Source organism: Glycine soja, chromosome 20 (assembly GCF_004193775.1).
Source record: "Glycine soja cultivar W05 chromosome 20, ASM419377v2, whole genome shotgun sequence".
NCBI lineage: Eukaryota > Viridiplantae > Streptophyta > Magnoliopsida > Fabales > Fabaceae > Glycine > Glycine soja.
In genome coordinates, this window is record NC_041021.1 from 50,445,434 (window position 1) to 50,464,718 (window position 19,285).

Below are 19,285 nucleotides of genomic sequence, written 5' to 3' on the forward strand. Positions count from 1 at the left end.
TGAAACAATAAATATGCATAATTATTTTATATTGATAAATAAATTTAAGAAGAATAATAAATTTAAAAAATAATTTTAGGAAAAATATTAACATAAAAGAAAATATATCAAAGAAAATTAATGAGTTGAGATGTTTTTTAAAAAATATAAATATATATGGTTTTCTGTTGGGACGAGAGCGATGCGAAGTACTTATATATATATATATATATATATATAAAAGGAATATTAATTTTCTGAAGTAATGAGATATATGTTATTTAGTTCATGTAAAGTAATGTTTGGTGTGAGAGTGGAGAGAAAAAATCTTTTTATTTCTTCCCCCCTCCATCTATACCATCATTAAGCTTTCAGATGAAATGAAAAGTGTTACTCTCCATCAAATACTTGTCATTTTTATTTTATTTGTTTTCTTAAAACAATACTAGTAATGGAAGAATGAAGAGGAGAAGAAATAGAGAGGATCTTAATTCTTAACCGTAATTGAAAGTAGCGATTGATGGATTTGCCTCTTGCATTCCCAAATCGTCAGTCTCTCACTCACTCCAATTTGCGCGGCTCAGACGACATTTCTTGTCTCATTAAAGTATTCTTCTTTTCAATCTAATTTTTTATAGGTTCCCATTGTTTTGTCTGCATATTCTCCTCTTCTATGTTTATATGTTTGCACCCTTTTCTGTTTAATTTTCTCTCATCATCCGCTTTTATTTTGTGACCTTATCGATTGTACTGACTACTAGACAATTGTTGGCTTATCAGCTAGAGCAAAATTGCTGGGGCCTTCTCTTATACAGGTCAAAATTCTCATGCAATGGTAAAAGAATGAATGAGCCTAAAACATTTTTAAAAAATGGTTGTGTTTATTTTGATTTTTAATAATTTAAATTGGCATAAAAAGAATAAAACAAGTTTAAGAAACAATTTTATTTTATTCTAAATCATTTAATAGGTTTCTCGTTCAAGACAAACCTTAAATTCACTTTCTTCTTACATTTGTTTTCACGAGAGACGAGAGACACCTTCAGATCAACCTACTCTAGCTGGTATGCATTATGCATCACAATTACAATGATCACCTTCAGATCAACATACAAAAAAGTAAATCATAACGTATATATGGATGTTATAAGGGAAGGATTATTGCTGGTCACCTTTGTGTTGGGGCCACGAGAACAACTTCTATGTGTCAATTTTTTATTTGGGCATTCAAATGTTATGCGATGCAATTATTTTTTATATATACCACCTTTGGCATTAGTATTATACGATATATCACTCTTTTTTGCATCACATTCAGAAATATAATGCATGTTAATTAATTTGGATCTATGTTGAAATACCAGAGTTACTTTCATTTCACTGTAATTAACGTTATTCTATAGAAAATTTTGGTGTACGTATGCACGGTTGCTTTCAACTAAAAGTGATTTTGCATTCATATTCTCAGGGTTGGTTATAAACTTAATTTTACGAAGAAGAAAAAATTGAACATAGATAATATCACTTTAAATTCATCTTTAAAGCAAATTTAATTCTAATATATAAAATTAATCAGCTTTATTCAAATTACCAGGACATTTTTTCTCTAAAAATCAAAGGATTAAGATAAAAGAAAATAAAGTCGTCAAGGATAGGAAAACATCCAAAAGATTAAAAGAATTAAAACAAATATAAATATTTTTTTTTACAAAATAAGAGTATATGTCTCGTCAATGCTATGAATAATATTAAAAATATATAAATTTTAGACAAATCTAATATTATTAATTAAATTAACTAATTTTTCTAATAGTAATGTTATTTTACCCAAGTATGATGGATTGATGGTGTTGTTTTCCCTTTATTTCGTTCGTGGGCCATGTGGAAGGGCTTATCCTTATTCTCCGAAGGTGCATGAACAATTGATTGTGCGACGTCAAAATGAGTTTAATGTTCAATTTGTTTTACTCATATAAATGAGTTGAGTTGTATAATTTAATCCACCAATTTCTATTACTCAATTCAATTTAACCTATAAATCTGATGAGTCAACAACAGTTGGTTTGGCACTGACCATCACCAATGGCACCACCACCGTGTTGGTGTCACAATATAATCCTTCACAAACCAGCTGATTATAGTATTATGCACACACAAAATGAAATAAAAGGTATATATATTAATTATGACCATATATATATCTGTGTGTGTCCTCCGCAGGGGGAGCATCATGATGAATATTCCTTAACATAAATTCATTTCAGTAGATCGCTGATGAACATCTCAGTTTTGACATTTCTAACTATAAATCTATAATATTATGTTTGGAAGTTGAAGGACCCGGATTGACAACTCGGGAGCTAGCTTATGAAGAGTTTTTTCTTCAAAAATTTTATACAATAAACACTTAAGGACATGGTTTCACACAGGATATTTTTATTTGGTAAGCTGTCTTTTAAAAGGATCTTGGTCACGACCATGTAACCCACAAGACAGTTAAGACAAGTGTCTTTGGCCTCTAAGTTTTTTTTTTTTTTTTTTATGAATACTTTAGTTATATTTATTTTTTTAATAATTTCATTTAAACATATAAAGAATTTTGTTTCAAACTTTTTACTATTTCAATTCAGACATTAATATGTAACATGTTTATTAGAATATCACGAATATCATTCATTAATTAATATATAACTAAAAAAATTGTGCAATTTGTATTGGCCTATTGGTTTTTTTTTATTTTTATGGAAAGACCTATTGATTATTTGACTGCATTAATAATACAATAATTAAAACTAATAATTGAATATAGTCTTTTAAAGATAAGTTTACCATTTTTAAGATAATTCAATTAAAGCTAATAATAATTTTATTATTGGGATTTAATTTGAACAGTTTTTACAATATGAAACTATTTTTTTTTATTATTTTGTATCTAAAAAATCTAAAATTTTAGGTGAAAATAAATTAAAAAATATTGTATTAATCTTAATTTTTTAAAAAAATTTAGTGAGCTTATGAATACTATATGTAACACTTACAACTGTTGAAAGAAAATCTTCAAACTTAGAATTGCTAAAAATCTATCTAAAATCAACAATATTATAAAATAGATTAAATAAATTTAACTTATCTATTAAGAGTAAAATATTCAAATTAATTGATGAATTATTTTTCACCTCAAATTTTTTATGTTAGGCCTCATATTCTTTAGACACGGTCCTGATCTTGATTAAGCAAAGTGATAAGGGAGGCACGCGTGTCGAAATCCCCACGTAATTAAGTTAACAGGACAATTTACCCTACCTTAGTTTCATGATTCTTTGTCATGCTATGCTTTAGGCCTACTTTAACTTTACGATGGCAAGGAGTTGGCTGCTATTAATTAAACTAACGAATTTGAGAACATCTCTATTTAACAAGAGTAGTTTATGAGGTTCTTAAACTTAAGAATCAATTCTTATTTAACTTTATCATTGAAGTAATTAATTACGTGATAATTCTTATATGTAACATCTGTTGCATATAAACAATTGTTCTGAACAATTCTTAAGAATATATCGTGAGACAATTGTAGGACTCATTTCAAGTTTCTAAAGATTGCACTATTAGAAAGAGAATTCGTTGAAATTCTTAAATTCCATGTAACATTGTAGGACTAGGACCAACCAAAAGTGAGTTAAGTAGCTCGCTCCACCATAGTTGCAGCATTGGACATGCTAGAAGCATAATTCTTTTATGCAATGCTAATTAATGAGCAACAACTTGTATAGACCTGGAATTTGTTTGGGACGCCACAGAAATGAAGAAATCACTTATTTACAACCCACACGCATTACATCAATTGAGAAGTAAGCTTAACTCACCTAATGCCCCAATACATGTAATTCTGCCTCCATTGATGATATTTCTCTTTGCAAATTATCCACTTTTTCTACCTTTCATGGAGTTCATTAGTAAAGATGCAGACGTATAAAATCGATATATAATTATAAAACATATTAACTAATTAATGTTCTCCATGTGAACAGATTCACTGGTATATACTGCTGTATATATTAAAAGCAGCTCGATAAAACATTTTGCTAGCTTCGATGAAATTTATTGTTTTAATTTAATTTATGAAACAAATCCATCAATCATGGGCCAACCCAATTTTTTCCAAAATTCCACATAGCTGCTGAAACGAAGACTCTCTGCATTAATTTGACACTCAGACAGGGTTTATTCATTAACAACAAAGCCATTGTTTTTTCATCTATTGTGCCTGTGAAAAACATATATATGCAAAGATATAACCTCATCCTTTCACTCAAAGGATTATTGTATCTACAGTATTTCCAAAGTGATCATATGTACAGTAGTGACTGAATAGATGATATTAATTATAGCTTCAGAAAAACCTTACCTGAGCCGACCTAGTATAGGTGAGAGAAAAAGAATACTCAAATACCAATATATACACCAACTAATTAAGAAAACGTAAATATAGTTTTAACCAAATTGCAAAAACAATGACGTAGTAGTAGGATAGAGAAAAAATGTAAATAGTGATCAACAAAGATATTATGACATGGACTCCTATGATCACAAATGTATTTCTTCATATATTCTTAAAAAAATGAAAATAATATCTTCCTTGTTATTTTGTTTTGAAAATGACTTCTCTACAGCTTTCAGATTAACACCTACTCCACAGCATTTCATTAATTTCAAATTTTGTGAGGCTTGAGTTTTTACTTTGATTCAAAGCCTTCCATGTCTCTCCTATATATACCTTCTGCTATATGTGTTCCTCATATTACTAATTAAAAACTCTTGTCACTGATAAGCTATAGTAATAGGCGTCACTTGATAATCGATTTTTTCTCTTAAATTTCGTATTGTGCCCAAAAAAATTGGTATATAAAGATTGAAATATTGATTTGAATCAGACATCAGTTGAACAGATAATGAGCCGTGAAGGAAAACACTATTTTTTAGGTTTGCTGCAGCAATGGGCAGGATCTAAATGGAATGAAGAGTGCCTTAAAAACTTTTCAATACGTTAGTCTCTATACTGGTTTGAACAATTTGGTATAATTTAGTGTTAGAATTACATATATTGGAGTAAGGTAAATGCATGTTTTGTATGACTTTTCTTGCACGTAGTATTTTATTAGCTAAAGATCATGCTGTAATGATAATTTGCATCTATTTTTTTCATGATGATTTATTTATTTTTATCTGATTTTAATTTTAGTTATGTAATGATGAGCAATGCAAAATGTAAGAGAGATTTCAGAATCTGGTTCATAGTAAATGTCTTAATCTGGAGGAAACGAGTTCTTTTTTTTTGGGGGGGGGTTGTTGAACACAAAAAACGAGCAAGTGTAATGATTTTGTGGCAATGACGTCATATTCTTATTACATGTATATAGAAAGAGCTGGAGTTTCTCTGGTATTTTATGTTTCTGTATTCCAACCCTTCATTGCATCTTTATGCATTCTGGTCAATTGACGTTCCTCACGCACTCATCGGATTATATATCTCATATACGGTCATTCCTTATTCACCACCTTTTATTAGCTGAGAAGTAATTAAATTATTAATATATCAAGTTCAATTTTGTGCATATACTCTTCGATATAGCTAAGAACTTTATTAACCAAGAAAGCCACTAGCTAGGATTGCACTACTGGGCATGATTTCGAATTTCATTGTCAACATTATTCTAAATAAAAGACTCGGCACTACCTTGTGGAATTGAAGGTATGACATCACACGAGATCTAGGAAACATTTACCAAAGGAATTAACTTTCACATCACAGCCTCAAGGCATGCATGCAAATGATTATACATGTAGGTATAAAGCCCATGTGACCTTTTGCACCAATTAAAACACAAAAAACACAAATCATTACAAATTTGAAAAACAAAAAATGCATCTGAAGGGCATGAAGCCCGTATTGTACTCCTGATCGGTGCACAAAAACAAGAAAGCTCATGTAATATGTGCGGGACAAATTAATCAGAGTTTGCCTAAGCTTCAATTTGATGTAATTAATTAATATTGACGGTGATGACATCAATTATATATAGTACTCCACCCAGAAAAAAAAATCAATTATATTTAGTATATATCTCCTTTTTTATTAGTCCTTTGCTTCACTCCTATTCCTATATATCAGAACTTTGTCCATGTTGCATAAGCCACTTCAATTTATTGCAGAATGTTGGAGACTTAATTACAACTATAAACTGGACTGGACGCAAATTAATCTTGCTGCAACTGCACCAAATTTTGCTAAATTTGCTCAAGCCTGTTATGCTTTTATGATGTCAGAATATTGTCATTGATCGGCTGAAACCAGTAAAGCATTGGAAATTACAAATTGTATAGTAAAGCAACTAAAATCAGTATTCCTGAATCTCAGCATACACTTGGGTTCTAAGCTGTAATAAGCCTCCCAATATGGAAATAAAATCACCATAGGATAGGATATCTCATGTAGACTTGTGTGTTTTCCTTTATGAGGCAAATCTGAGACTCTTGCTGATTGTACTCTCTCCTGTAGAGGTTGGATTTTGCATTCAGATACCTCTTGCAGATATCTGCCATTTAGAAAAGAAAGCATTTGCATTACCTTGGAATTTGTTTTTGCCCCAAGTTGTATTAATTAATATTTAATATACCCAAAACACAAGCACAGCTAGATATATATATCGACAGATTGTTAAATTTATACAGACCAAGGTAAATTATTTTAATCAAGCTTTCCCTTATCCATCTATGACCCAATTCATTTTCTGCAAATAGACACATTTCCCGATTTTAGTTGATTTTTTTATTTATTCATGATTTTAGTTGAATTTGTGGCTAAGAATAGAAGTGATGAGTGCATTGGTAATTTATGACAAGCCAAGTATATGAGGATGCCCTGTTTTGGGGCTATTAATTAAGGAGGCTTCCACATGCCATCAAAACTTTAGTGTATGAATAGCAGCAGAGGCAAATTAGCCGAATTAAAAATTAACGAAAATAACCCTTCCTTAATTATAATGTTAGAGGTTAGCAATAGTTAAATGAAGTCAACAAAAATAAAACCAGCCCAAACGAAACGGAAAACAAAGAGACTTTAAAAACTAGTAAAAAGAAAGAAAGACAGAAAAATCAACACAACACTGAACTACTCCCAAGAGACCATTCTACAGCCTCTATTCTCAGTCAGTTCCTCATGCTCCGCTTACTTTCTCTCTCTTCAACTTCTATTTCTTTTCAAACACTGAAATCGTGTTTCTCGTTTCGCCATACTCATTTCCTTCAAACCCAAACCCTAACCATTTCTCCCCCGCCACTTCTATGACCCTTCCTCCGAAGCTTCGAGGTTTTAGTGACTCTGTCGTTTGTTTCCTTCAAAAACTCACTATAAAGTTTTATCTTTTGATTCTTTTTCCTTCTATTCTGTTGATAAATTGAGCATCTTTTGCGTACCCACATGCAGATTTTGTGGCTGTGAATCTCTGATTTTGTTTTTGTGTGTCCTAGGGTATTGCACCTGGTGATTTTATGGAGTTTTTTCTTCGGCATCTTATGTATGGCGTTCCTGTGGTTATAGGCGAAAACTGGGGTTGCAGGACTTTTGGTTAAATATTAATTTAGAGTGTTTAGTTTGGGATCCACTTGGTAAGCTGCAATCTTACAGGTGAATTATGTCTCAGCAGCAAAACCAAAACCTACCTGCGGTTTCGCAATCTCTGCTACAACAAACGGTTTCTGGAGCTGATGTTAAACCCTTCTCAATAAGGTACTAATGTGGTTGAAAAAGTTACCATAAACATACCTTTGCATTTCAATTTATGAATGAGGTTTTACTTTTTTTTCCCTTTAATATTATGACATTATTGCATGTTCTATTTTTAGATTGATCTCTTGAATTGCAATATCTTTAGCTTGTAAGGTGTGAAGCACATGTTGATTGTAGGTTACTTATAATCTTTGCTACACAGCTTAAGCTTATGATTATTCTCTGTTCAACAACTCTTTTTCTTATTTGATTTTGCCTTTTGCATTTCCTTATGTGAATTTTATCAAAAATGTGTTTAGATTTTGGAAGGATTGTTTAAGGCTAGTTTAACTTTTGTTGTTGACAAACAGAAGAGGAAATAAACATGAAATAGTTCTTCTCTTAATCACTAATAGATTATAAATTATGTTGCAGACAGTATGTAATTGCTTCTCGTCACATAAATATCCTTCATAACTGGCCATTTCATGAGAAGCACTTGCAATTGTGTCTTAACCATGGTCTCAAGGAGGTGTTGCCACCATTTGGACGCCAAACTTCACCTGCTGAATCACTCCAAGGTTGTTCCAACTTGATGCAATCACTAGATGATAATGATAATAAAGAAGCTGATTTTTGCAAAGCTGAAGTGCCACATCTCATTGATGATGACCACCCACAAAGTACTAACAATGAGTGTGTCTACAAAGTCACCAACCACACTTCAGCACATGAAGAGGCAAGTCACTCAAATCAGCTTAACTGCAGCATTTCTGACAATTTATCTCAACCAGCAGCAAACACATGTACCCTCCCAAGTTCAACTCATGCTAGTAAGAGTTTGCCATCATCCAAGGCAGTGAAAGATAAACGCAAAAGGCGTAAATGGAGATGTAAGAAACGCTCAATGGTGGATATTTTAGCTGTGGCACGGCACACTACATTAGAGGAGATCCATAGGATGAACAAGTTTTATTATGCTGAAACTGTGATTAAAGGATGTCAGCAAACGGTGCCTCATGAAAATATTTCCAGGTCTGAGGTAGTGGGTTTGGATTCATGTAGAAAAGCTGGGAGTGAAGATCATGGTGTAGCTAATGTTGATATGACACCAAAGGGGCCATTGCTTCTTAAGTTCAAGCTCAATGGATGTAATGTAAATAGGAATTTCAAATTAAGCATAAATTGATTCTGTTCAATTTTATTCTCTGTTATTATTATTCTTTCTAGAATTTCCTCTGATACTGTCGGATAGGAAGCATTAAGGATGGATATACATATATACATATATCTCCCTTAAGGTGTGTCCTAGCATGCTTCAATTCCTTCCATCAGTATTCATTATGCTTAATTTAGGAGAGAAATTCTTACATTGCTGCTCAACTCCATATTCTATCTTGGTTATATATATATATAAACTAATCGAGTTATATCAGTGGTAAAATAGAATTTTATATGTTGCAATTGCGTGCAAGATTTTAAATTACTGTCACCATTTTAATTTCGTTGTGTTGTTTGATATTGTAGGAAATTAGTGACAAATATGCCGATTTGGTTACAATTAAAGTTGCAAACACCCCAAAAATTATGATCAAAATCACGCTCGTGGATTGTTTTTTAAAATTTTTTGCGCATTCTTAGAAATAGAAAATATTGTGTTTTCGGTATGAGCTGATATTATGAGGGAAAAGAGCAAGAAAAACAAATTTAGGGAAAGAATGTAACGCCGAATATAGCTGCTATTCAGCTGATAGATAAATTAGTGCATAATCGGAACTGTAATTAAGGTGCAGCTACATCAATAACACTGGAAATTTTGGTTGGCCTATTTGGATAATCTATACACGTAGTAGTGTTTTATGAGGCAATCATATCCTAATTAAGCATAACTATTATATATATGAATTGTAAAATATATGTGTTTCCTAAAAGATAGTCATTTTTGAATATGACAAAACATTGATAAAGTTTTTTACTCTAAATATTTAATTAATAAATTATACATAAAAAAACTTGTGTGTTTTTTTCATTCATTATCAAAAACTTGTTTGATTTAACTTATTTATTATTTCTCTTGTCCTTAAAAGTAAAAGTAAAAGCTGTTTCATTACCTTTTCTAGAATTTCGATATTTTGTTCCTTTTATTCAATAAACAGCTACTTTTGTTATATTTAACACAATTTTTTTTCTTTTCTGCAGTTTCTCAAATTGAATTATCTTTTATAAAATTTATATATTTGATTCTTTTTATTGAATAAAAATTAAACAGCTACTTTTATTATATTTAACACGAATTTTTCATTTCTACAGTTTCTTAACTTTAATTTAATTAGCCTTTAAAGAATTTCTATACTTTATTCTTTTTTTTTTTGCATAAAAATTAAACAGCTACTTGTATTATATTTGACACGATCCACTTTTTCTTTTCTACAGTTTCTTAAAATTTAATTTAATTAGCTTTTATAGAATTTCTATATTTTATTCTTTTTTATTGAATCTAACCACTAAATATTTTGATATTAGCTCAATAATTATGTGTATCAAATTTGAGATAAATTGAACATTTATTATAATCTAATCTTGTATGTTTAAAAAATATTATATGTTAAACTGAATTTATTTAATGAATTCTTAAACAAATTTATCATTTATAAATAAATAAAAACTGTAGATTTGATAATTTTGATCTATTTATTATGAATTTTTAATTTAAAAGTCCGAAGAAAAAAATTAATATACAGAAAAGTGATTTGAGGGAGTATCTATTTTAAGATGCTTTAGTAATTTGATTTCTTCTCAAATTTTTTTATCTTTATCCCTTCACTAAACATCTATGAGTTCGTGGAAACATTAATAATTGTGATGAGAAAATACAAAGTAAAATATTTTGATGTGAATCTATATAAAATCTAATCACACGCGAAAATTCATCTCATGCGAACATGCTTACAAAAGCATTGAATTGGAAACAATATCGAAGGGCAAATACTAAATATCAGTTATATTTCCTTAATTTAAAAAGTTTATGTTAGCTTCCACTTTGAGACTATTCATCATTTCCAAAATTTCAGTTTCCATTTCAAGTCGAGTTTAATTTAATTCAGCTGTTAAGCGATGTTGAAGTGGAAAGTCACTAGATTTAGTGGACTGATATGATGGATTGAACACACGTTAGGATACTACTGTCTTGCATGTGAATTTGTTGGTTACATTCCACTTGCTTCCAAGAGTTCCAATCACTAATTGTTTGTGTTAAGAAGGGTAATCTTCATGATGCTGCTGTGGTTTAGTTTGGTGGATGTTCAGTATTTTTGCTTTTGCCTTCATTCTCTCTCTCTGATGTACGTAGATATTGTTGACCGACAATGCCACTGTGATTCTTTTTTAATTTGTTGCCTTTGCTTAGTGTTGAATAATGTGAATTCAAACCGCGAAGTGAGAATTTTTCTGAGGTTGTAATATGTCTACTAATTAATACTATATGACATATACTTCCTGAGAAGGCCGATGCAGAAAGATGAAAGGAGGTAACATTTCCAAATATGTATATGTGATTATATAGTTAATACGGTTCAAGTAAAGAATTATCTATAAATTAAGGACTCCACTATTTTCAATATGTATATATGAAGTAATTTTATGGAAAAAAATAATATTTGATAGCATGTGTGAAAATGACCATACTTCATGATAAAATGTAAAATGAGTTGTATTTTCAAATGATAATTAACTCAGTTCATGTCGGTTGTAATCTATATTTGCATGTATTATAGTATGCGTCTAATGGCCTGCGCAGAACAATGGTTTTCTTGTGTTTTCGAAATAATTATGGTCTCTTAAAAAGTGAGAAAAGTTTTGTTTCAAATACAAATACAATTTCTTTGGTGACTAACTGGGACTTTAATACGAATACAATTCAGGCTTAGAATGAAGAGAAATAAGAACCACTGGGGTTTGCCTAGTGATGAGGTTGGGGTAATATACATGAGATCCTAAATTTAAATCTCAGAACAATTATTGTACACCAAAATAAATGAAGAGAAGTACTATTAATTTTACTTAAAAGTGAATTTAAAATAATGTGATTTACGTTTGAGAGCTTAAAGGCAAGAACAATTTTGGTCAAAGCAACAATACATTGAAATTTTGCGGGCCCACATGTTCACTAAAGGATATTTCTATTCTCATCCATCATTGCTATTCTCATCCCACGTGTTAAAAAACTTTTTTACTCCAAAAATATTCTTTTGACAAAAATATGATTCATTGGATGTAAAAATATGATTTTATTATATATAAATTATCAACAGAATTATTTTCATTATTAAATGAAATCATGATTATAATATATTATAGAAACCTTTTTATTTTTTTTCCAATTTGATATGATTTATTTGTAGAACTATCTACTCAATCACAAATATTTATGGAATACCAAAATTCTCTAGAATTAGAAAATTTGAGTACTTGTTATTCAACAATATATCATGACTTTTAATGATATTCCATGTTGAAATTTTTTTAATAGTTAATTAAATTTTAGGTTTTAAAAAGTTAACTTTAATAAATATGGATATTAAAAAATTAAATTTAAATTTCAATAAACATGTTAAAACTAAAATATTCATATATAAAACATTAAAAATTTAAAATAACAAAAAAATGTGAATTAAGAAAAAACATTAATTTTTAATAAACATTAACTAAAAAATCCATATTAATAAAAAATTAAAAAATATAAAAAACCTTCAAAATTTAAATTAGCAATATGTTGTTGTGTGTTCATTTTTCACTTTTTTGTATGTTGCATTGTCTCATACAAAAACTTATTGCTAATTTAAAATTTGAAGGTACTACCCAAATACGTTGCATCTTCTCATACAAAATGCAACAATATTGAAATCATGTTCTCTACGTATTTGTCACGAGTTTTGAACTTAAACAATGACATTTAGATATCTTCTAACATTAAATTTTAAGAATATATTATTTAACTAAAAAACTACCCAAATGTCATTGTTTGACTTGAATCCTATGCCTATATTAACCTCGAGAAAGGGGAGGGGGGAAGAGCCGTCATAAAAGAAACAAAATCTCATTTATTTCAGATTACAGATGCATCTTCAATTTTTATTGTGGCACATAAAACAACCTTAACGGCTTAAACAGACAAATTAGAATGTATCATTTCAATGAATATATCAACTTAACCAAACAAAACTTGGCCGAGAAAATGTTGAAGTCATACAAAATCCGTATAACTGACAGATATCAAGGGAAGTTATATGATGGAGCAGGCAAAAAGGGAAAAGGTGCAACAGAGGCATACGATACGGGAGGACGCGCTTCAGTCCGATAGGGACGCCTGGCCTTGATATTTTGATCGCCGTTATCATCATCCAACTCTGAAGACTCCGTAGAGGATGCAGATTTCACAAAACCCTTTGCTTTGTCTTCTAAGAATTGTTCGTTTTCAGAACGACGGTGAATCAAAAGCCCAGACATAAACACAGGGAGGTAAAGAAGACTGGCATGGAACATTCTCCTTGCCTTTTCTTTGGTACGGTTTCTATAGAATGAAAATGCTGCAGCGCTTATTGCAAGTGTAAGTGCAGCGGACTCAAGACAAAACCATCCAGAAGTCAAACCCCCTGTTGACAGTGCAGAAACATGAGTATCAGGATTTTCCTTGAGGTAAAAAAAGTCATATTAAATGAAAACTTTCTACCATTTCAATCGTCAGTTTAACTCAAATCCCCTCATTTGTGAACAAATTCTTATATACAAGTTTAAGGTTCTGTATGCAAGCTTCTACACTAATGCCTTTCAGCACAAAACATACGAACAAGGTCTTCAACTATTTGGACAATACAGTGGCACGGGCAACAAATGTTATTAACAGAACCAAATACTGAATTTCTTGTCAGCTTTGTCTCTGTCCAACCCCATTGCCACATGCTAAAAGGCTATATTTTTTACTTGACTAAAGTTATAATTTTTTATTTTATTAATTATAAAATATTCAAAATTCATACAACTCCACAAAACGGCACAGGCCAGAATCTTATTTAAGAAAGATTTCTTGATCAGGCTTTTACTTCAAATGAAATTTCTATCGAATCCTATCAAAGCATGCAATCAATACTAGCACCAGATAATTAAGATAAAAAAATCTCAAGAAAAAAGGAAACATCTACTCACAATCATAAGCCAAGAACCCCAAAGGGATTAGATATATAGAGTTCCTTAAAGCCACCAATGCTGTTCTATGCCCAGATGCATCAGCAAGAGAGTACATCTTAAACCTAAATTTGCAACAGAAGCACACGTGTCAATAAGTAACAAAATCCATGTTTAATGAGTACAATTCGTATGCTTATATAAATTTGGACAAATCCACCTGTAGGTCTCTACATTTTGAAAACTTTCTAGGTCCTTATAATTGGGTCCCCATAATTTCAAAAAAATGTTATATTGCTATCCTGAATCAGATATGGCATCATTGTTTATATGAACAAGGACTTTAGGCAGATATTGACTAGACAAACAATATGAATATCTATCACTTAAAACAAATATTGTATTACAGAGCACCAAAAGAGTTGTATGAAACAAAATTCTCACTATAAAGTACAAACAAAGTTATGAGAGCATACCCTCCAGCAGCATAGTCATCACGACACAAATAGGCTAGGGCCATAAAATGTGGTATTTGCCAAAAATACAAAGCAGCTGGAAGAATCATTCCATTTAGTGAAATATCATTAGAAGCTGCAGCCCATCTGAAAATCAACAACAAAAAGGAGATGAGGGGCAGAAAATACACGTACACATGGTGAATGAAGTGAGACAACGTGAGTAAAGAAAAAGAAAAAAGAGAGACAGATACTAATTCCACTTCAAAAGAATTGAAACTCATTTTCAGGCAGTTAGCCATTGAATTACATAATCTTTTGTCATATCACTCATAACTCCCACTGTACTTACAATTTGCCATTCAATCACTAACTACTTGAAAGCTTCTTTTTTTTTTCTGAATGCAAGTAGAGAGAAAGCTAACAAAGAGGGGGGTAAGCTTTAGAATAACTCTGCCAATTATTTAAAACTAATAATACTTTGACCAATAGAAAATCAAATAAATCACTAGGATAAAATTTGTCTCAGGCAATGGAAATTTAACGCACATAAAATACCAACATGTAAAATATTGAGTCTAGCCATATCAATATTGGGTCTAACAACTTAACTTCATAGGGATTTTACATTGCACATGGTAAAAAAGATTATACAACGGTTACATATATTCCTAAAGCATTCTGAAATTTGCAATACATAGGAAAGCCAAAAACAACTGTACATAATTTTACCCCAAAAGTGGTGGAATAGCACCGACAACAGCTCCCACCCATGTATTTATGGGATGAATCTGCTTCAAGGGTGTATATACAAATGCATACAGAATTAGGTTGGAAGCAGCAAGCCCAGCAGCTAACATATTGGTCTGGAATAACCTTGTCATAAAGCTGCAATGTTAGTCCCTCCACTCAAAGCACATCAAACAATTATAAGAAATCCAGTCATAGGTTTACAAGTTACACTAGAAAAGCATACAATCAACAAAGTACGCAAATTTGTTTCAATACCTGCGTAGCTAGTAGAGCCGTACCAGCTAATCCAACAGAGGATGCCCAGCCAACTGCATGAGGTATTGTGATGCGTCCTGAGGGTAGTGGCCTGCGACTTGTTCTCTTCATTTTAGCATCATTATTGATCTCAAACACCTAAAAAAGAAACAACCATTGAATAGATCTTATGTTGACCAAAAATTTAACAGCAGCATTAAGGGGGAATAAAAAGCCCATACTTCAGAACAAATCTATTTAAAAGGTCTTTAAGCAACAATAACAATAATATTTTGACATTCATAACAGTTACATAGCTAGAAGGAAAAAAAAAAGGTTGAGTTTATCTTTGTCTATCTTTGTATAGATACTCCCACTCCTCTTTCTTTATATTGTCTAATTGAAAGACTGATTTGATCAAGAATGGGTGAGAGAGGAAGAAGTCATTGAAAATGAACAAGGAATTATATGAAAAGCAATTAAAACTGGGAAAACATTAATTCTTAGGCAAGAAATAATTTATAGCTATAAAAATTCTGTCTAACTGCAATCATAACAGCACCATAGGAGTGTGAGAATAAAAGAAATTTGGGAGCTCAATAAAAAATGTCAGGAAAAGAATAAGATTTAATATGTAAGAAGAGTGCTATAGAAGGGAAAAAGATCCCCCCCCCCCTCCCACCCTACCAACACACACACACCCAAAAAAAAAAAGTCAGCTTGCAATCATGTTCCCACCTCTGAAGCTTGTGATTCTTATGTCGGTAGACTCAGCTTGGAATGGAATGGCCATTCCATGACATTTTTGTAGCAAACAAAGGAATGCTTACACTCAGGGAATAGAACTAAGAACAGAATCACCATTCTTGCATATCCAAAAATGTTCATGATTTTGTTGAGACTCAAATCTTAAGAGAACGTAAAATATGTCACTCTTAAAACAGAAGTAATAAAAAAAGGAAACAAAATGAATCACAATAGACAAGTATAGAGTAAGAAAATCTTTCAAGAACCAACCTGATTCAAAGAGTTAGCAGATGCAGCAACCATCATGGTACCCAAGCAAGTGCAAGAAAGTGCCGAAAGATCAACAGCACTACCACTCCCCAAGACAAACCCAGTCCCAGATGTTGCAACCACAAGCATGCTGGAATTGAGTTAGAAAATGATTAGTTAAAAAAGGTTTTTGTAGCATAACAATAAGAAAAGAAACGAAAAAGGTTTTAGCAGAATGACTACTATGGAAAAAAAATATATTAATTATAATTCTAACAAAATAGGCATTCAAGAGATAGTGCAAACAGTAGCACTCCTAGTTTTTCATAAGTAGCATGCGATGTACACACACATACACGGAGGTATGGGTACGAGGAAAGGGTGAGTATTTTAATAGTCAGACTAGCAAATTTTGGATGTAAATGTAATCATCCAGACCCATTTGATGAATAAAAATCCTATCCACTATAGGTGAATTTTGTAGGATTCTCATTCTACCAGTATTGTATTCTATTGGGGTTGCATAACTATACTATACCACAATAATTTGCTCTTACATTCTTGAAGATTGAGATCGTAATTCTATATCCTAAATCTAAATACTAATTTATTTGCATGGATTAGATACGGGAATGTTAAGAAAGAACCTGAGACGAGCTTTGGAGAGCTCCCAATAGCACCTTCCATAGTGGCGGGTCAACGACACGAAGTCGGTCGTAGCTTTAGACGCAGAAGCGGAAGAGATATCGAATGAAGTTGCAGAAGCAGCGACGCGATGGGGATTCGAAGAGGAAGAGGAAGAGGAACGCCCACAATTAAGATTGTGAGAATCGATGAATTTGGAATAGAAGGAGGTCACAGAACCCCTCCTCCTCAACATCATTGATTTGATTGAACCAAATCGGAAGAACAACACTTACACCAAGAGTCTCCCTCCGGTTGTACAGCACACGCTTCTTTTCTAACTTGTATAATTGGGCTCAGACACACCACCGTTTGGGCCTCATCTTCATAATCAGTATGGGGATTTTCTTCCTCTGCCATTTTTTTCTTTTATACCTAACTTATTTTTATAATTCCATGTCCTTATGTATAGTTTATGACAATGTGTGTGGCTCATACTGATTTGTTAAAAATATGTTTTATGAAATAATTTAAAATTAATGACACATACAAGTCTTGAAACTACATAACACTAAAAAATTTAATATATATACACATATAAGTTTACATAATAAATTTTGTAACAATTAATTTTGATCTAATGACGTATTTTTTATATATATAAATTTTAAATATATATTAAAAAATTTAGTGTTATATATAACAATATTAATTATTTTTTAACATAATTTGTCTATTAGTTCGGAGACCTGCATGGACCATTAATTTTAAATTATTTCATAAAATATATTTTTAACAATTCGTATGAATCATATGGATTTTCAATCTATATAGACTATACGTGTTGAAATTATATTGGGAGAATACAAAATGGTTGGTGCAAAGAGAAAATCCCATGGGTATGTGGACTCACTTAAGCAAATTGGGCAAGTTACTATTTGCCCCTATCATGACTGAGTTTTTTTTTTGTTTTTTGTTTTAAATGTTCTTCCCACATAATTACATTTTTGTTGTAATGCTAGTGGTACAAACAAAATATAAAATAGAAATATGTTTTTATTGTGTATTTGTTTTAACTTAAAAACATAATGGAAGCATGATTTTACATATAAGATCTGAAACAAAATCATAATTTCATTGTGTATCTTAATAAAAATTATAAAAATTATAATAAAATCATGTTTCCGTATTAGATTTGCTTTTGGTGTTAAAATTTACACTAAGAGAAGGAAAATTGGGATGAGGGGAAGGGAAAGAGAGAGGGTATATGGGGGATAAAATAATCTTTTCATGAGTTTTAAAAGTTGGTAGGAGACAATAACAATTTTTTTGTAGAAATTAATAGCAACTCTCATGTATATTTTAAGAAAAAAGATATAATAATTTTTTATGATTTTAACTTGTTAATATTAATATTTTACTTATTTGATTTATAAATAAATTCACTTTAAATGTACCATGACTAAATTTTAAATGCAACACAATTTTGTCAATGTAAGAGTTGTGATATGTTAATAAATAAAATAAAGTTTATTGCTTATTGTAATTACTTAAAAAATATTAAATATTTTTTAAAAAATTACAAGATATTAAATAAATATATTTTTATTTAATATGAAATTATTTTTGTTTCTTAACATATTTACATCAGTCGTACCTTATTAATAATAGCGTATTTAATTTATTTGAAATGATGATGAAATGCGTTTTAGTTCAGTTGATGTCTCTCTCTATCTAAATAATTTGTTAATCAACTAGTATTTTAACCTTGTCTTTTTTTATGCCTAACTGTGATTTTAATCCGTTTAATGGTGATCATGGGCAGCAAGTGTCGGGCACTCTATAAAAGCTTCAGTCTTAATAATTGTTTGAAAATCATTTCTCAATGTGGATTCAAAATGGCTTTCGAGCATAAGCTATTTTCAATTACTTTTGTGTCTCCTCAATTTTACGCGAAAAATATTAAAACACTATAAAACTGTTGTTTTACCAATAAATATTAATTTGTTAAAATATTGTTTTTTTATCGATAAATATTAATTTATTAGAATGTTAATTTTATTAGAAAAAGAATTAACAACGTTTTTAGTCTTTCCTCCTCACTTAATCATTCAAGTACCTTATATCTCTTTATAAACTAAACGTATGTCTAACACACTATTATTCAGCTGGCTTTTCTTTACACTTAATTGTCTTTGAACTTATGAAACAGAGACATATAGCCTAAAAACTTGTATATTTAAATAGACAATATAACACCTATTTATACCATATAAAACTTAGCAGCAAACTCAATTTT

At 30.8% G+C, this 19,285-nt stretch overlaps 2 protein-coding genes across 2 annotated transcripts; one reads left to right on the forward strand and one right to left on the reverse strand.

Annotated features, from left to right (window-relative positions):
• The first annotated feature begins 7,100 nt into the window (after nt 1-7,100).
• Nucleotides 7,101-9,127, forward strand: LOC114402450. The gene is made up of 3 exons (XM_028365017.1): nt 7,101-7,345; nt 7,507-7,765; nt 8,180-9,127. Exons 2-3 carry the CDS (start codon nt 7,671-7,673, stop codon nt 8,931-8,933), a joined length of 849 nt encoding a protein of 282 aa, XP_028220818.1. The 5' UTR covers nt 7,101-7,345; nt 7,507-7,670; the 3' UTR covers nt 8,934-9,127.
• A 3,696-nt stretch (nt 9,128-12,823) lies between these two features.
• LOC114403815 (protoheme IX farnesyltransferase, mitochondrial-like) lies at nt 12,824-17,329 on the reverse strand. Its single transcript, XM_028366992.1, has 7 exons — nt 17,010-17,329; nt 16,384-16,513; nt 15,388-15,525; nt 15,112-15,245; nt 14,401-14,526; nt 13,946-14,049; nt 12,824-13,395 (listed from the first exon to the last, which is right to left on the reverse strand). Exons 1-7 carry the CDS (start codon nt 17,243-17,245, stop codon nt 13,016-13,018), a joined length of 1,248 nt encoding a protein of 415 aa, XP_028222793.1. The 5' UTR covers nt 17,246-17,329; the 3' UTR covers nt 12,824-13,015.
• Nucleotides 17,330-19,285: the final 1,956 nt, after the last annotated feature.

Coding starts and splice junctions, on each gene's coding strand:
- LOC114402450 (XM_028365017.1), top strand. CDS start 7,671: ATGTCTCAGCAGCAAAACCAAAACCTACCTGCGGTTTCGCAATCTCTG. Junction 7,766..8,179: donor GTTAAACCCTTCTCAATAAG/GTACTAATGTGG, acceptor ATTATGTTGCAG/ACAGTATGTAATTGCTTCTC.
- LOC114403815 (XM_028366992.1), bottom strand. CDS start 17,245: ATGATGTTGAGGAGGAGGGGTTCTGTGACCTCCTTCTATTCCAAATTC. Junction 16,514..17,009: donor CTCTCCAAAGCTCGTCTCAG/GTTCTTTCTTAA, acceptor ACTCAATTCCAG/CATGCTTGTGGTTGCAACAT. Junction 14,050..14,400: donor GATGACTATGCTGCTGGAGG/GTATGCTCTCAT, acceptor TTGCAAATTTAG/GTTTAAGATGTACTCTCTTG.